The 18,752-nt window shown below is 44.0% G+C and overlaps 1 protein-coding gene across 8 annotated transcripts in view; it reads left to right on the top strand.

Annotated features, from left to right (window-relative positions):
* The first annotated feature begins 3,156 nt into the window (after positions 1-3,156).
* The window catches only part of LOC117449894 (serine/threonine-protein kinase WNK2), a 40,930-nt gene continuing 25,334 nt past the window's right edge, over positions 3,157-18,752 (top strand). For all 8 annotated transcript variants that reach the window (XM_034087801.1, XM_034087804.1, XM_034087805.1 and 5 more), the window contains exons 1-3: positions 3,157-3,717; positions 4,074-4,888; positions 18,532-18,704. In XM_034087801.1, the coding sequence (XP_033943692.1) occupies positions 4,253-4,888; positions 18,532-18,704 (809 nt within the window). In that variant the 5' untranslated portion in view covers positions 3,157-3,717; positions 4,074-4,252. The remainder of the gene's footprint in view (positions 3,718-4,073; positions 4,889-18,531; positions 18,705-18,752) is intronic.

The raw sequence follows: 18,752 nt of genomic DNA on the forward strand, positions 1-18,752 counted from the left end.
CCTTGTCTAAAAAAAGACTCAGGGGACACGCCACCGAGACAGAAAAGGAGGAGGATGGAAGGGAAGACAATGATACAAGTTGTTTGAATCTGTTTTTAACTTGTGTCAATGTGGAATAGGAGATGTATTCAGACAGGAAAAATTAACATATTCTGCCTTCTGCAGACTCAGATCAGGTGTCCAAGTGTGCAGTATAAAAGAAAAAGTGTTTAAATGAAATCAGATTGTCAGTTAATTAACTTAAAGATTACCTCTTAAAGTGATTAATGTGGACCGAAGTGATGAACTAAAGTCATTTAAGAAGAGGATGGGCGAGGTTTAAACTAGTGCCAATTTTGTTTTTTAAACAAATATAAGGTTACTTCTTTCCATACAAAGCTGATGTACCCAGTGCCCTCTCACACATACAGTAGGGGGAATATAATTGATCTCCCTTTATAAATAACTGTCTGCCTAATGCCTAGTTGCAGTGCAATGGTTTACTTGCTTTGAAATCAGCCTCTGGAAAAGGCTGCAATCTCTATAACCCTGAGATTAAACCTCAATCTATTTGAACTATAAACAATAGTTTGTTCAGTGTGTATTCAAAAGGCAACTCAAGTCTTGGCTTTCTTTCAGGCAAAATAAAGGAACTCATTCAACTTGCACACCTAATCCTAAACTTTTCCCACATCGTCGCACTAACTGATTACCGCTTAGCTAAATACCTGTGTGTCAGTTACTGTGAGCGTATGTCATGACTATTGCTTTGTACCACTTTGTTTCTGACATACAGAAAGCTCTTTGCAGCAACAATGCAAGACACCACTTAGGCATGGTGAGTCCTTGCATTTATTATTCAGTGAACATGCTGTTGTTTAGCAACATTATAAAAAAGAAAATTAACTTGCATCTATAGCTGCATGGGTGTGCTTCCCTTCCTTTTGTTTGTTTTTTTCTTATACATCAGCACTTCTCCCCATTTCATCCATCATGTCCTATCAGCAGCCTCTCTCTCTCTCTCTCTCTCTCTCTCTCTCTCTCTCTCTCTCTCTCTCTCTCTCTCTCTCTCTCTCTCTCTCTCTCTCTCTCTCTCTCTCTCTCTCTCTCTCTCTCTCTCTCTCTCTCTCTCTGGCCCTCGTCCAGATGAGGATCAACCTAACTGTAAATCTAATTTCCATGATTCTCTGTAGGGCTTTTAGTTTTACAGCCTTACACAGGGCAAAGATAACATGGGGTGGTCTTTCCCGCTAATATAGCAATCAGAGATGGAACATTTTTATTTCTAGGGAAAGTTTCAGTGTAAAATCTACAAGGACATGCTGAAGAATGTGCTGGCAACGAACTGACATCTGACACATAATCTGATTGGTCCCAGATTACAGTGTAACACAAGCACATATTAAAAGGCTGTGGAAAGTCTCTATAAAAGATATTCATTCTGCCGCCATGGTTTTATCCCATTCATATTGACTCACACAAGGAGACACATTGTAAATACAAACAATTGCTTATTTTATTGAGCGTAAGGGAATTTTGTTATGCATCTGTTGGCTGAGCTCTGCAAGGAACACACACACACACACACACACACACACACACACACACACACACACACACACACACACACACACACACACACACACACACACACAGAGATCTATCTGAAATGAAATGACACTATAAAGACAATGATGATGTAGCAATGCCCATTTCCTTGCCCTGTGAAATTGCATCTCAAAAAGCCACTATATGTTGTAACTGAATGTCAAATTCAATTGTCACATCAAACACAATTACATTAGATGTCACTTGTTAGACGCTTTTATCCAAAGCGACTTACATACTCAATACTGTGGCAATTTGGGGTGAAGTGTCTTGCCCAGGAACACAACGACATGCTGGGGGACTCGAACTTGCTATCCCCTGATTCGAAGTCCAGCACACTATCCACTGAGCCACAGCCTCCCATTAGCATTCTTGTTGTGGCATGAAGCAGAGTGACATTATATAAAAGTAAACTCTGAGAGTGCATGTGTTTGTTTGAGCAATTTGGCCAGTGAAGTGGAAACACAGAAGGACATTCACTATTTATTAGGGTACTTCAGGTGCCAACAATGCTTCACTCCTAGACTGAACTGGACTGTCATCTGACCTTCCATGCCTGCACCAGATGTTAAGATCTATGTTTAAGTGTTTTATTTTATTCATTTATTTCCGAGTGTACACACATCATTTTTAATCTGTAACGTGTATGTATAACCCGGTATAACCCCATCCCCCCTTGATAGATGATATGTAATATGAGAACAGGACAGAAGTGGCATTTAAATGCAGAAACAACTTTGGGTGGATACTACATCAAAATGCAGCAACGACACAACATCTCTTTGACCAAATCCAAACAATAATATGACCATGTAAGTTTGACAATGTTGCTATTCATGACTGCTGCATAGAATTCCATTTTTTCAGGTATGTCTTTCAGCACCTTTGTGGCACTTGTGGATTGCACTATTGATGGTTTTGGATGCAGTTTGCAAGACACAAGAATAAAAACCTTTATGGGCAGAAAATAATCCATCAAGGCTTCTCTAATTTCAACCCACCTCTTATTATACCAGTATATAAAATGTATTCACATTTAGCATATTAAAGCACAACACAGGATTTCCCTTCTTTGAAAAAAAAATCGATTCGGATGTCTTACCTCAGTCCCACTTCCCCTGTTGCTGCTGCTCATCACGCCGTGCGTGCGGTATTAGCTACTGCACTTCAGCTGCACCTCTGACAAATTGAGCTGCAAAGCAAAGTGTAGGGGAAGTGCAAGCATTGTCTGTTGGATGAACAGCATAATCACATAGAGGTTTTTTTAAATAGTATTTGCCCACTACAAAATTAGATCCCTATAAAAATATTGTACAGCAGGCTTTTGAGCTCTGAGTAAGAGGCAGAGACACGTGATTGGATGAGTTGGTGAAGGGCGTGAGAGAAATGAAATACATGTACACAGACGATAACAGGCTTTTAGAACGAATAATCATTTATCCGCTTTGTCAATCACTTGAATTGATTCTAGACCGCCTTTAAATAAGTATTTGTATGTGATCTATGTGTCACTCTGAACAGATGAGTGGGGTCTAATGTGGTGTCCCAGCGTGCTGTGTGATTGGACGGTCCCTCCAGTCGTTACCAGGGGCGTGGAGCCCAGCGAGCAGCTGAATGGGAAACACATTTGTGAGCCTTACCGTTGTATTAACCTAATGGGTAGCAAGCGAAAAACTGTTGTCTGCTTAAATTAATTATCAAGGGGAGGTAGTCACACAGAAATCTCCCGTGTCTTAAAGCGGCCCTACTGGTGTTTAACTACTCGCTCCGCATACAGCAGGCACCATGGAGAGGCATCGTGAGCTGCTGTAGCTGCACCCGAGGAAAAGGATGCGAGGATTTAAAAGGACATAAATACAACATATTCGTCTTTTTTCATCGTCAATATGGGGTTTTTGATCACTTAGCAAAGATTTAGCTGGACCCGTATTTGTTTGCTGCGCTTGGGGTTGCCTGTGTACGCGAAAACGTGGACACTATGCAGATAGGGCGTTTTAAAGTGCACCTTTGAAACGCAATGGACAATCTGCTAACGTTAGCGGGGCTTTTCTAACATCTGACAGGTCCGTATGTGTCGTGGAAAGCTAACGAGAGTGTAGCCGAGGTTGTTTGGTCGCTTTTTAAACCTAGGTAAGTCGTGTCCCATCTTTGTTCAGTGTCATTTAATGTTGTAGCTAACCGTTGTTACCTGAGATATTACGGTATATTAGCAACAGACGTTAGTTCTGAATCAACTTAACGTTAACTTGTGACGTCAGAGACAGTTGGCTTGTCGTTTCCCTCGCCGTTAATGGCTTCTGCTAAAATAAATGTTTTAAACTCGTGGGCTGGTCTCTTTTTTTTTATCCACCTGCTTATTTGACATCAACAAACTTAAACTCCGTAATGTCTGACATCCATAAACCCAATATATATCTTTAGTTTTCCCCTAAACACCAGGACATGTTTGATTTTGTTTCAAGTTCTGCTACACGTTTATTTTGCAGATCTTCATATCGGATGCAATCTCGTCTATCATCCATCCCACTGTCGTTAGGGCCCTCGGCTGGCAAACTGCGTCACCGAGTGGGCGCTGCAGGTATTCATCTCTAGCTCTGCACTTTGGGAAGTCTAGCCATGGCACGAATGAACTGGAAACCAAAGTGACTGGACTTTTGAAATCACCATGGAGCCTAATTCATACTCGGAGGTCCACCAAGAATTACAATACCCCTCTGTATCTAACTCTCAGCGTGAACTGGCCCCACATATGTATGAGACCATGGGTGATGGCAATGTCAACCATGTGGACTCAGTAGGGAGGGGGGTGAGTGACCCCAGTGCGTCCAGTTATCAGAGGAATGTGCATCAGAGATTTATCAGGAGGAGTCTGTGGTTCTCGGACGCAGACGAGCAGACCTTTGAAGCACCTGAATGTGATAACAGGAATAAGATCCTAAACATAAACCTGCGGACAATAGTGGACAGGACACGGGGGACCAGTGGGATACAGGAAGGTTCCAGCACTGAAAGTCAAGGTGGGCATAAAGACAGTGCAACCGAAAGTGCCAGTGCGGATGAGGAGAAGGAGAAAGGTGGAGATTCCTTAAATCCCACATGCAATGGTGGTGGTGGTGGTAAAGCTGCTATGAAGGCATCCAGTGAGGAGAACGAAGAGGAGGCCGAGATGAAAGCAGTCTCCACATCTCCAGGAGGAAGATTCCTGAAGTTTGACATAGAACTGGGGAGAGGGTCCTTCAAGACGGTCTACAAGGGCCTGGATACTGAGACCTGGGTGGAAGTTGCCTGGTGTGAGCTGCAGGTAAAGTACTAAATATAACATGTCTGTGACACCCAATCATATACTCAGTTTAAGTAAAGGCTAGAAAAAGCATATACATGAGCCACATATAACATCCTTTTTTAATGGTTTATTTTTGCATTCGGGCATGGGAGACGATTATAGCAGAAACTGTCTTCACATTCTTATACTCTACAAGCAATGCACAATTTGTTTCTCAATTGGCAATCAATATTAGTGATGAATGCCTGACGACCGCAGGAAGCCCCCTCTCCTTGCTCTTCTCTCTGTCGGTGAAGGTTCACACATGATGTTAGCATAATGGTGATTTCTTCAGGGAGCTGTCAAGCAGCCTCGTGAGGGATCCTGCGAAGATGCAAATGGATTACCATTAAAGTTGAAATGGTTTACACAGGGAAAGCGATTGACAAGCATTAGCTGCTGAGGTGGGGACACATACCACCACTGAAGTTGAGTGATCAGCAGTTTAGCAAATGCACAAGGCGTCTCTCTCTCTACCTTGTCTTATGTTACACAGACACAAGAAAATCACCAGCTTAGTCTAGCAAAAGCTATTAACTAATTATCTCCCGTTCTTTGGAGACTGCAGTGGAGATTTCCTACCTCTCTCTCCCAGGAGGCTTAAGGGGGACTACAGTAGGCATGACTGGCCCCCTTAAAGAAAGAAAACGTCTCCTTTAATTAGTTCTTTCACCGTTCCGATTAAAATAGTTAAGGATTCATTTCCAACCGTTCAACCCATCCTTAATTTTTATTCTAGTGATTTGCTCAGCTGTAAGAGCACTGGTGAAGTTATTGAAGTGGACAGGGCTGGACAATGGTTGTGTCTTCCTCCGTGCTTTTCTCTGCCTCCCCCTGTGCAACAGGAGTTAGGCAGACAGTGCGCTGCTGTAGCATGCTGTGAACAGTGTGGCGGTCCTGTGGCCTCAGTGAATACTAATTCCTATGGTTCTGAAAACATCTTGGACTTAAGAATGCAGTGAAAGAACTTAAACTGGTTCTGTAAGGCAGTGACACACCTCATCCCTGGTGAGAACTTTGAAGATAACATTGGCTAGCGATGAGTAAAGATACAGCAGTGCAGACTCTGACAGACATGATGACTTCATGTGGGTGATGTCATGCAGACTGATTGTAGCAGTGAGAATCCCAGATCTCCCTCAACTTGATAACACTGAGCTGCAAGCGGATGATAGGAATGGAAGCAGGAAGCAATTTACTATATTTTTTATTCTCCCCTAGTGTCACATTAAAACTCCCTCTAGCAGACACTCAATAATAGATTTTAATCACAACAGAAATGTTCCTTTGTCTCAATCAGGGTTCTCAGTAGCTGTTTCATATGTTGTAGCTTTAAGCCCACAGTCTTCCATTAAACGGTTTGATAAGCAAAACCCTGTGCTGCCCTGATCAATCTGCGTCAAAGTGCTCTCTGGTTCTTTAGCTTACCGAGCGGATCAAAACCATTAGTTGAGACTTTGTGACTGGGTCAACAAGGTCACGTGGTTCCTTCCCGAGTTGATCAGAACTCCTTGTGATCTCACGTCAATTAATCCCGCCTTTTATAAAACTAACAATTAATCTACTAGAGTGGTGCTGAAAAAGGTCGGACTACTAAAGTGTGGCAGATCTGTGAACGTGAAACTTAATAGGTGTACATTTTAGTCCTTATCTAAGATATTTTTTTGATTGGGTATTAAGATATGTTATCTTTTACAGCTGCAACCATTGTTGTTTAACAAAACATCGAGTAACGGAAAAAGAATTAGCAAGTATTTTGATAATTGAACATGCTGCTAAAATAATTGATAATACAAATTAAAGTAAGACTTACTTCAGATGTTTAGTTTGTTGAACAGAATCCTTCTAAAACTGAAATTGTTTTCATTAAAGACCAAGAAAACCACAAATATTCACATTTTGAAAATCAATAAATAGAGATTTCATTAAAAAATGACACAAATCAAGTTTTATTTATATAGCACATTTTTAAAACGATTTTTTTTTTAAAAGTGCTGTACATGCAATAAAAACACTTTACTACAATAGCAAACAGAAGACAACAAATTACAACAGCAAAAATAACAATCACATACAGGGAAATGTCAGGAGTTGTGCTAAATGATTATCAAATTGACAGAAGATTAGTCAACTTATCATTTTAGCTTTAGTCATTATGGATATTTCAATGTATATTTAAGCTGCTGTTGTTCACAAAGCCACAATCACATTTTAAGTTAAGCCTTTTTGGACAAAGTTGCCTTATTGTAAGATGGTGAGCAGCAAACGTATCCTTTATCTGAGTAGGTGTACTAAGCTCGGCCAGCGGATTGGTTGTTAGCGAGTGATTAAATGCTTTATTGACTTTCTTAAAGATACATGTTGTAGCGTTGGTGGGACCTAACAGCATGCTTTATATTGTTTTGAGTCACTTAAGAGTCACTTTAAAGCCTGATGGTCCAATTCAAAACCCACGCTGACCACAATAACAACAGACCTTCTCCGTCATGTTCAACAGCACGGTGCAAGGCAGAACAGGTATCAACTAGTCTTAGGAGGACTGCACCCAAAGACTTTAAAGTAAAGATTGTATGCCTGTGTTGGGATTGTTTACTCTTCAGTGTTGCATGCAGATAATGCCAGCTTTACCTAGCTCAGTGAACTGTGTAGAAGACAGAGGAGCTCTGTGGAAGATGTGGAGCGGGAGATATGACTCTGTGATTTTCCACAGTGTTTCCTCCTTCCAGTGGTCACGTGGCTTTCTTGCCTAGAAATGTTAATCTGGTTCTATGTGTATTCGTTCTGCCCCTTTCCTTCTCTCTCCAAACCCCCCCTGCCCCTTTCCTTCTCTCTCCAAACCCCCCCTGCCCCTTTCCCCTCTCTCCCAGCTCCCCCTGCCCCTTTCCTTCTCTCTCCAAACCCCCCCTGCCCCTTTCCTTCTCTCTCCAAACCCCCCCTGCCCCTTTCCCCTCTCTCCCAGCTCCCCCTGCCCCTTTCCTTCTCTCTCCAAACCCCCCTGCCCCTTTCCTTCTCTCTCCAAACCCCCCCTGCCCCTTTCCTCTCTCTCCCAGCTCCCCCACAGTTATGTTTCTGTGCCAGACTGCTGGCATAACACAGATGGTCCTAGCTCAGGCAAGGATGTTCGTCTGAGAGAAAGACTCCTGTTGTGAGTTTCTCATTGTTGTGAAGAAGCACTTCTTGTGTTTCTGTTTGCCTTGTCTCACGTTATCATTGCGCACTGGAATTTATTTTGTAAACCTTGGAAACGTCCCCTTTCGGCCAATTGTGGCTCGGTGTATAGATTTGTATCTCTAGTCTGTGTTGAATGTTGTGCGCACACTCGCAGACACATTTGACTTCTTGCAGACCTCTCTGTGGCATTTGGCATTGAGCTTTTCTCTTGTAGATGATATCTGGCTGTCGGTGTGTGAATCCAGAGCTGGCAGTGACACTATGGCAGTGAGATAAAGCTGCCTGTCTCTCAGTGTTTACTGAGACCTAGCAAGTGACACCATGACCCACTGCCAATGCCTTGGTCCCAACACTGGATTCTGCTGTGGTTGTAGATTAGAGTGAGTCATGTTATAAGGATGGTTGTGTGTTCCTGATCATAGTTTATGGCGGTCTCTTTGCAATATTATGCATAGCGATAACAACAACTCCTTCTCGCCTGATCAAATGGCAAAAGTAAAACAAAGTTGCTGAAGTGGGTAATTGGTTCCAGCTCATTTGGCATGAGGGCATAAAAGGAGTGAGGCCTACAGTAAGGAAGCAAAGACGGAGAGACCCAGCAGCTGTTGCTAACAGTGTCTTATCAGGCATGCTGGAGCTCCCTGTCACTCTGCCAGCTGAAGAGGGAAGGGAGACACGCCGGTTAGAGCCACAGCACTGTGGCCTGTGGTAGAACAGGCATGTTGGAATGATGCTGGTTAGTAGTTAATGTAGTCTAATTAAAGACAACAAAAACAGTTTTAAAAAGCTAACTTGTCTGTACCATGTACGTTTTGCTTTGTGTTTTGAGAAGTAAGAGTATATAGCATGAAGGTGTGAGTAATTCGACCTCCTCCCTATAAAGTAAGTCAACAATAAGAATATAGTTTAGAGTTGTCTTGAGTATTTTGTTCCACATTGGCTTACTTTTGATCAGAGAATGGTGCGTTGTTATCCCTTGTGAACACTAACTAACTACGCACACACAGCAGTTAGTGTTTTGAGAATTGGAGTGTTTTCATTTGGCGAAAGCTCTTCTCAGCTCTCCAATGAAGACCCAATGGGAAGAGCTGACTTGTAAAATGAAGTCCCAGTCGTACGTTTCACTCCTTTTTGATGAGCATCTATGCAAACCTTTTGTTCCTATCTCAGTGCAACTGTGGCTGCGTTTGGTAATGCGTTTCCATAATTGAGACTTTTTCTCAATTACCTCAATATATTACAATACGACTGAGACTGAGGATTATTTTCCTAATTTAGCAACATGTTTGAGCGATGAATTGAGTCCTTGTTGTTGCCGGATATATAACTGCCGGATATATAACTGTCGGACGAATTCAAACACGTTTTGTTGTTTTTAAACAATAACTGGCTGACAACAAAAGTAGCAGATTACGTTTCTGTCAATTGACTAATTGTTTCCGTTCTGCATTACCTTGTTTGTCAGTAATGCTCCAACAATCCAATGTCTTGTATCCCTGCTGTGTGGATTGAGCTCGCTGTGCCTGCACTGCTGAGTCATCCTTACAGTAGTGTCTTTATTATCACAGCAGATTCAGTGAGCAACCTTCAGAGACACATCACCCCTCTAGATCTAACTCTGATTTGATGAAGATTTGACCTTTGAACTCCCTCTGCCAACAATACCAGCTGTCACAACAGCTTATTAGGACGTGTAATCCTTGTTGGAATTAAGAAAGGTTATTTGTATGAATGAATGTGGAGCACCTCTGTATCCTGTTAAGGCCTCCAGCTCACTGTAGGCTCTGTGGTCTGAAGACAAGGGCAACTGTTAACACACGCTTTAGTTGAGCTCTGCATCACTTACGTAATAATAAGCAAAGACAAATGGCCACACAGCAGCACATGTGTCTTGAATTGAACTGAACTGTAACTTCTTACTGTAAGCAAATGTAAATCCTCTTATGTTCAAGGACTGTTGGATATATAAACAGAGTTTTGCTAATCACTTTTTAAATGATGAGTTTTGTGTGCCTGGGATATACATTTGTACGTTTCAGGTATGCATGTAGGGGGACACGGTGTGTACGTTTCAGGTATGCATGTAGGGGGACACGGTGTGTACGTTTCAGGTATGCATGTAGGGGGACACGGTGTGTACGTTTCAGGTATGCATGTAGGGGGACACAGTGTGTACGTTTCAGGTATGCATGTAGGGGGACACGGTGTGTACGTTTCAGGTATGCATGTAGGGGGACACGGTGTGTACGTTTCAGGTATGCATGTAGGGGGACACAGTGTGTACGTTTCAGGTATGCATGTAGGGGGACACGGTATGTACGTTTCAGGTATGCATGTAGGGGGACACAGTGTGTACGTTTCAGGTATGCATGTAGGGGGACACGGTGTGTACGTTTCAGGTATGCATGTACTGTAGGGGGACACGGTGTGTACGTTTCAGGTATGCATGTAGGGGGACACGGTATGTACGTTTCAGGTATGCATGTAGGGGGACACAGTGTGTACGTTTCAGGTATGCATGTAGGGGGACACGGTGTGTACGTTTCAGGTATGCATGTACTGTAGGGGGACACGGTGTGTACGTTTCAGGTATGCATGTAGGGGGACACAGTGTGTACGTTTCAGGTATGCATGTAGGGGGACACGGTATGTACGTTTCAGGTATGCATGTAGGGGGACACGGTATGTACGTTTCAGGTATGCATGTAGGGGGACACGGTGTGTACGTTTCAGGTATGCATGTAGGGGGACACGGTGTGTACGTTTCAGGTATGCATGTAGGGGGACACGGTGTGTACGTTTCAGGTATGCATGTACTGTAGGGGGACACAGTGTGTACGTTTCAGGTATGCATGTACTGTAGGGGGACACGGTGTGTACGTTTCAGGTATGCATGTAGGGGGACACGGTGTGTACGTTTCAGGTATGCATGTAGGGGGACACGGTGTGTACGTTTCAGGTATGCATGTAGGGGGACACGGTGTGTACGTTTCAGGTATGCATGTAGGGGGACACGGTGTGTACGTTTCAGGTATGCATGTAGGGGGACACGGTGTGTACGTTTCAGGTATGCATGTAGGGGGACACGGTGTGTACGTTTCAGGTATGCATGTAGGGGGACACGGTGTGTACGTTTCAGGTATGCATGTAGGGGGACACGGTGTGTACGTTTCAGGTATGCATGTAGGGGGACACGGTGTGTACGTTTCAGGTATGCATGTAGGGGGACACAGTGTGTACGTTTCAGGTATGCATGTAGGGGGACACGGTATGTACGTTTCAGGTATGCATGTAGGGGGACACGGTGTGTACGTTTCAGGTATGCATGTAGGGGGACACGGTGTGTACGTTTCAGGTATGCATGTAGGGGGACACGGTGTGTACGTTTCAGGTATGCATGTACTGTAGGGGGACACAGTGTGTACGTTTCAGGTATGCATGTACTGTAGGGGGACACGGTGTGTACGTTTCAGGTATGCATGTAGGGGGACACGGTGTGTACGTTTCAGGTATGCATGTAGGGGGACACGGTGTGTACGTTTCAGGTATGCATGTAGGGGGACACGGTGTGTACGTTTCAGGTATGCATGTAGGGGGACACGGTGTGTACGTTTCAGGTATGCATGTAGGGGGACACGGTGTGTACGTTTCAGGTATGCATGTAGGGGGACACGGTGTGTACGTTTCAGGTATGCATGTAGGGGGACACGGTGTGTACGTTTCAGGTATGCATGTAGGGGGACACGGTGTGTACGTTTCAGGTATGCATGTAGGGGGACACGGTGTGTACGTTTCAGGTATGCATGTAGGGGGACACGGTGTGTACGTTTCAGGTATGCATGTAGGGGGACACGGTGTGTACGTTTCAGGTATGCATGTAGGGGGACACAGTGTGTCCGAGTGCATGCAGGGTTTCACTGGCTTACCTTCTGATCTTATATTTATGGAAATACTCTAAAACAAATACATGAATGCACAAAGCCCTAGATGGGAAGCTCATGCTCTTGTGTTGCATGAAATGTACATTTAAAATACCCCAAATGAGTACAATTCTAACTTTCTGAAGCTTATCATACTCATCTTTGCAGACAGTGATTCAAGCCGTTGGTGGTGAGAGGATAGTAAGCAGTGATGTTGCATTGGGGTTCATATGTTTATGATATGTCTACGCTTTGGCAATAATGTAAGAAATAGGGGAGAAAAGACAAACCGTTGTTCTTCAGGTAGCTTTACAACTTGTATATGTACAGTACAACCAAAATTAAGTTTAGGACTCCAAACATGTCAAATTGGTATGTATTGATTTGAAACTTAAAAGGAACACCATCTAGTGTGTTTCTTCAGTACTTTGACCCCTCATCAGTGCTTCTTTTCTTCTGCTGCTGGGGTCCTTTTTCTGTCAACTTTCACATTTTGATATTACCTTTATTGAAAATGAGAATTATGATTGTTTTGGCTAGAACTGCTAAGATGGCATATCCTGCTTCTGTGTTCCTTTAGCTTTTTGTTGTCGTTGTACCTAAGGCAACCTTGAAGTGTTAGTTAAGGTTGGCAGTGATGCATTAAACAAAGCATTTTGTAAATTGCTTTTATTATTGATGACCAGGACGAGTGTTGCCTCAGGTGCCTCACACCCTAAGAAAGACGACTGCTTCTAAATTCTCCATTCAGCTTTTGCCTGGGCGTTGTTGAGTCTGGGTCGGAAGAAATCTGCTGATTCAAGGCTGTCTCTTTTGCGTTGTGCCCGCACTCTGCGGCGACTGATAAAATGGAGTTCGGCTCAGGACATCTCTACGCCGCACCCCCCTCTGCTGTGCGTGTGCCTTGTCTCAGCTCCAAGCGTCATCATTGGTGATGTGGGAAAAGGGGAACACTGCACACTCCACACTCTTACTATCCGGCCTGTAACAGTCCACGTTGGCTTCATTACGCTTTTAACATTTACATGGGCGTGAATATTTGTTCTGAGGGCAGTGGGGGAACTTGCTCCCCCGGGTATCGTAGCACCAAAGCTGTTCATAGCTAGCTGTATTAGATACGTTCTGCTTTTTACAATGGGCCTTAGGCTCTGTGTGACCTCTATGCGTTGGTTGTTACTGTAGGGCTCTGAACAGGATTATTACAAAAGTTAAATGCGTATGTATATGCAAACATAAACTGCAGCACACTGCTACATAATTTACCGTGGTAACATTTCATTTACAAGCTTTTGTTGTCAATGTATTGATAGTAAATGAATTAACTAGCTTTAATAAAGTTCAACTGTAAATAATTTTTTAACTTATACCATATACTTTTTAGGTTTCCGCAGCAAATGTGAGGGATTTCATGGAAAATAAAAGCATTAAAGGGACCGCTGACACTGTACGACTAATATTGATATCAGCATTGGCCTCCAAACATCCAGCGTCATTCAGGCTGTAAACAAAGATGTGATCAGTCAGCAGTCGTCAGGGCTGTTGCATGAGAAGCATTGGTCTTTAAGGAGGCATGTGTGGAATCAGACATTTTAGTTTCTTTATCTCTGTGTCAAAGAACTGTTTGTTTGTCAGATTACGCATTTAGTCTGTGTGCGGAAAGCTTTAGGTTTGAATGGCTAATCCACATAACTCCCTGTCACAATCAGCCTGACACGCATTACACACTCCTTTGCAACCAACTTTCACTATGGACTACTTACAGTTAAGGTTAGGCATAAGTCCAAGTGCTTCATCATGCAGTGTTGTTTTCCTCTTTCCTTCCTGTTAACTAAGGGTGCTGTGGGTGTGGCCGTTTGTTTGTCATCCCCTCCTCTTAGCTTCTCCTAATTCCTTCCACCTTATTGTATTGATCTAAAACCCCTAAAACACAAACGGCAGAAACAATCATTGAGCCATGTGCAGATGTATCATCACAATAACCGTATATCTTGTCATCAAGTCAGTGTTGTTGTCATTCGGGGTCCTCTTTGACGAGCAGTAGTGATGTGTATCGTTGCTCTTCTCTTAGCCTTACAGCATTCTCACCAGCTCTTCTTTATTGAAAATGTCATTCTGTGCCACCCTGAGTGCGAGTGTGCCAATTAGCACAGCTTAGGTGTGGCGTGTCTGGGTAACAGTGACCGGTAAAGCTGTCGGCCAAACTCTCCTGCAGTCACGCCTCCTGATGGGACACAGTTGAACTGTGGGCATTGTGCTGGCTCATGGTTTTCCGCCCTGCACCAACCTTTGTTACGGCAGCAGAAGCACTGCAATAGTTATTTGGGGGATGGGTGCAGAGGGTGGCAGAGCAGCCAAGTCATCTAGCATACCTCCTTAAACCTGGCAACCTGGCTTCATGTGTCCGGATGCAGAATATCTGCATTGTTGCCTTTTCTAAATAAGCTATGACCAAGACACAGCTTTTAGTGTCGGTGTTTTGTATCATACTGACCTCCAGAAAAGAGGTGTGTGTGTGTGTGTGTGTGTGTGTGTGTGTGTGTGTGTGTGTGTGTGTGTGTGTGTGTGTGTGTGTGTGTGTGTGTGTGTGTGTGTGTGTGTGTGTGTGTGTGTGTGTGTGTGTGTGTGTGTGTGTGTGTGTGTGTGTGTGTGTGTGTGTGTGTGTGTGTGTGTGTGTGTGTGTGTGTGTGTGTGTGTGTGTGTGTGTGTGTGTGTGTGTGTGTGTGTGTGTGTGTGTGTGTGTGTGTGTGTGTGTGTGTGTGTGTGTGTGTGTGTGTGGAAATATTTTCTTTCATAATCTCCTTAGCCAAGACTTGTTGATGAGTTGTTTAAATATACATCGCTGTCACACTATTGTTACGAAGCCCAAACGATGCTAATCTGCTCCGTATTAACTTCAATGTGAGGCCAGTTTATTGTGGGGAACGCGGAGATTGTAATTACGACCAAAAGCTGTGAGACGAAGATGACGCAGATTTTCTTTTCTGAGCGTGTCATTATGCGGCCTTAATTGGGACTAATGCGCTCCTAATGCGTTTACTCAACCGGATGTGTATCTCACTGGCTGACTGATTGTGAGAATGAGAAGAACAATAAGAACCAGAATAGCCGGCGACTTGGGTCTGCTGCTTGCTCGTTTTATATGCCAAAGCATTGTAGTCCTGAGATTTCTTAAACATTTGACCCACACAGTTGACCATAAGATTCTCCATATCATTTGTAAATCACAGCAACTCTCAAACAGGAGGAAAAACATGTTGTTATAGTTAAAAAGTGAGTATCTGCCAAACCCTCATAAAGGCCCATTCACACGAGAGACTTCTAAACAAACTTGTAACAATGGTTTTCCTTTTTCCTCATATTCAAGTGATTTATCAACTTGGATTCAAATGTGCTATTTTATAATTTAGCAAATATGTTGTAGCTGTTTCATACCAGGATTGATTTCTGAGCTTATTTAATAGAAGTGGTTATTTTCCATATCCCTGCTCTCCTGGAATCTGTCCGTTCTTATGTGTAAGGCTACTGGGTTCATTACGATACTTCACACCCTTCATTTGCAGTTATGTAATTTCCTATTACGGGATGAGAAGAATCCATTTTGATAACGGTCATGACTCAACCTTTCTTTTCTTCTAAAACCATTTTGTGAGGTAACGGATTAAACTTATTTTTACAATGAAACTTCCCAGCTTCAGAATTGGTGTCTATAAAGTGACTCTTTTCAATCTTCGAACACAATCAGCATCTCTAGCCCGACAGCTCTCCCTCTAGGCGCAGGCGAATTCTATGAATGGATAATCAATAGGAGACACTCATCCCGATATAGCCCCCTAAATTCCGGTAGCACTTGACAATTTATTTTTATTTTTATATCAAGCAAAAAATGCAATCACTGCAGGAAGAACTAGCTGTGTCATTCTGTTGTCAGTGAAGCATTGTGCTGACTCACCATCGTGTTGATCTCAGACAGCTGATATTCCAATGAAATGGGAAACTATTGAATATGCTTTTGGAGCTCTGCACTGTTGGGACTGCTTTCACATGAAGGATGCTCATGTTTGACAGATTCATGTTGTGCTGCTGTGTGTTTCGCTCTGCTCTCAGCATGAGCCTGTTAGTCCAATAATCAGGTGCATTAGCCATCCTGCCTATATTACAGACTAGATGCCAGGCTCCTTCAAAAGGGCCATGCTTTTTATTATCCAGCATGTTGCTCTTAGAAACTAAAAGTATTTCACAAGTGTCCAGATTAATTTGGGCAACTAAAAGTAGACTTTGCAAGGAATTTTACCGATAACGAAAAATGGCCACTGTAAGACACCTGCAGCGATACCATCTCCCCGCGGCGCATACCGTGCATTCTGCAGCAAATATGGCCTCACTTTAAGCCAAACTGAAACGGTGTCCGTGCTTTGCTCGACCTAGAAAAGCACTTTGTCCTTACCTGGACTGCAGACACCATGTGACTTTAAAGCAGGAACTTGATTGAACATATAGTTGTGCCATCACATGGTGTGTTCGCCTGCACAATTCCCAGAACTTGTATTTGAATCCATGACCTGGTCCGATCTGTGTATCTGAATGCGTTGGGCTCTAATATAGTCCCGCTCAGCGCCGTAGTGGGTGGCAGCCGAGTGGCGCACAGCTTTATAGATCGCTTCCTGCTAATGTCACAATCTATTCTCCTCTCCCTCCATCTCCTGCTATGCTTTCTGTGCGTGTCTGTTTAACCTCGCCTGGGCGGCTCCACACTCTGCTGCAGCCTGCTGGGGCTACTTTAGTCATGTGTACATTGCAGATTTGATAAGATTATGAAAACACATACACACACAAACACTAAAAGATCTTTTTTCAAGTCTAATGTAATAGCGAGTCACGGTTGTTAAATGCTCACATTGCTTATAGTCACTCTGCAGCAATTACAGACTCTCTTACTGATGCTTACATTGATATCCTATCTCTGGTAAGGGTCTTGAGATTGACATTCTTCTGGTTTCTCCGTGTGCATGTATCTGTCTGTGCATCTCGCCATGCTGTGCACACCGCCTCTCAGCCTACGTGTGGCGTCTGTTGAGAGGGAAAGCGGATATGAGAGAGCGATAAAGGTGTGTTTGGGGGAACACTCCGAGGTGGGGGTTATTTACGAATAGCAGCAGGATTCCCTAAAGATGAGAGCAGAAGTGATGAGGAGGAGGAGGGAGCATGAACGATGAAACGGTAATGAGGGGAGATGAGGGGTGTGGCTCCTATGGGGGAGAGGGCTGCTGCTGCAGTGTGCTTTAAGCGGTCCGTCTCCTTCCTCCTCTGACCTGTAGTGCAGGTAAACTTCAGTCCATGTGCAGCACAGAGCACTCGGGGAACACCCAGCCCAACTTGGGCGGCCGAGCCCTTCCCCGCTCAGCCCGCCTCCGTAGAAACGGTTCTCTGCAGAACTGAATAATTCATGGGACTTTAGAAGGGTGCAGTGAAAATCCCCACCCCCCACTCACTTGCACACAAACCCTAATATGCCACATTCTCGCACACATAGACACGCAGCATGCTTTATCATCGCATCCCTTCACTCCTCAACGCGTTGTATCACAGCACGTTTTGCTCACTTAATGACGTCTCTGTTGTTCACTCTGATTTTTACATTTTGTTCTGCAGTTCCATCTCACAGAAAGTTGACTGTGGTTGAATAATTAAATGGATTAGATCTCGCTAGATTGTCTTTATCGCAACCTCCGTCGGTGCCGCCGGTCTATGAGAGGGGTGGGGTCGTGCTTCTGGTCCATGCTCAGTGCTGTGGGAGTTTGGAAAAAAGGAAGCTGTGATGAAGAACCCCGTGGCACGACCTAAAGCCAGGGGCTGTCAGAGCAGGGTCAGCCTCACCGAGGAAGCGATTCATATGGATACTTGCCGAAGACGTGTGTGCAAGGGCTGTTTGGTTATGGAGAAGGGAGTGGTTGGTGTAGCAGGGACGGATTGCAGATATGGGGGGAAGGGGGGGGGAGAAGGAGCAAAAGGTAGTAGAGGAGTGAGTGAGCAAGATGGGAGAGATCGATGATACGTAACCTTTAGCTGCAGTGTGTCCTGGGTGTGGCCACGCCAATGAGTGGATTCAATCTCCCCCACAGCCGCTCCTGTTGTCACCCACTCTCCACAGCCGCTACGCTTCCCTGTGAGAACTGGTATTCAACATCCTTTCATTACTACACACACGATGTTTAGGCTGAATCTATTTACTCTGTGAGAAAGCCACTGATCTTGATTCTTCCCAATCACACACACTGCTGTTATCAGCGACGATACACATATGGTCCAATTAGACATGTGTATACGGCTCAAAGACTGACACTCACGCTGTCTTTCCCACGTTGCTGAAACATACTGGATGCCTGCATTTTAAATGTGCAGGGAAATGCCTCCGAGGGCACGGCCCACTCCATCTGCGTGTTCCTGTGACGCAAACGTGCTGTAATAAGTTTCTTTTCATTCGTGCTTGGTATTCATTACTTCTCTCTGCCGCATCTGTCCTCTTTCCTCTAGGATCGCAAGCTGTCTAAAGTGGAACGTCAGCGCTTCAAGGAGGAGGCAGAGATGTTGAAGGGTCTTCAACATCCTAACATCGTCCGTTTCTACGACTTTTGGGAGTGTCCCCTTAAAGGGAAGAAGTGCATTGTCTTAGTAACGGAGCTCATGACGTCGGGAACGCTCAAAACGTAAGCACTGGTGAAGGCAAATCCTCTGAGGAAAAAAATTATACATAT

Source organism: Pseudochaenichthys georgianus, chromosome 7, assembly GCF_902827115.2.
Source record: "Pseudochaenichthys georgianus chromosome 7, fPseGeo1.2, whole genome shotgun sequence".
In the NCBI taxonomy this organism is placed as follows: domain Eukaryota; kingdom Metazoa; phylum Chordata; class Actinopteri; order Perciformes; family Channichthyidae; genus Pseudochaenichthys; species Pseudochaenichthys georgianus.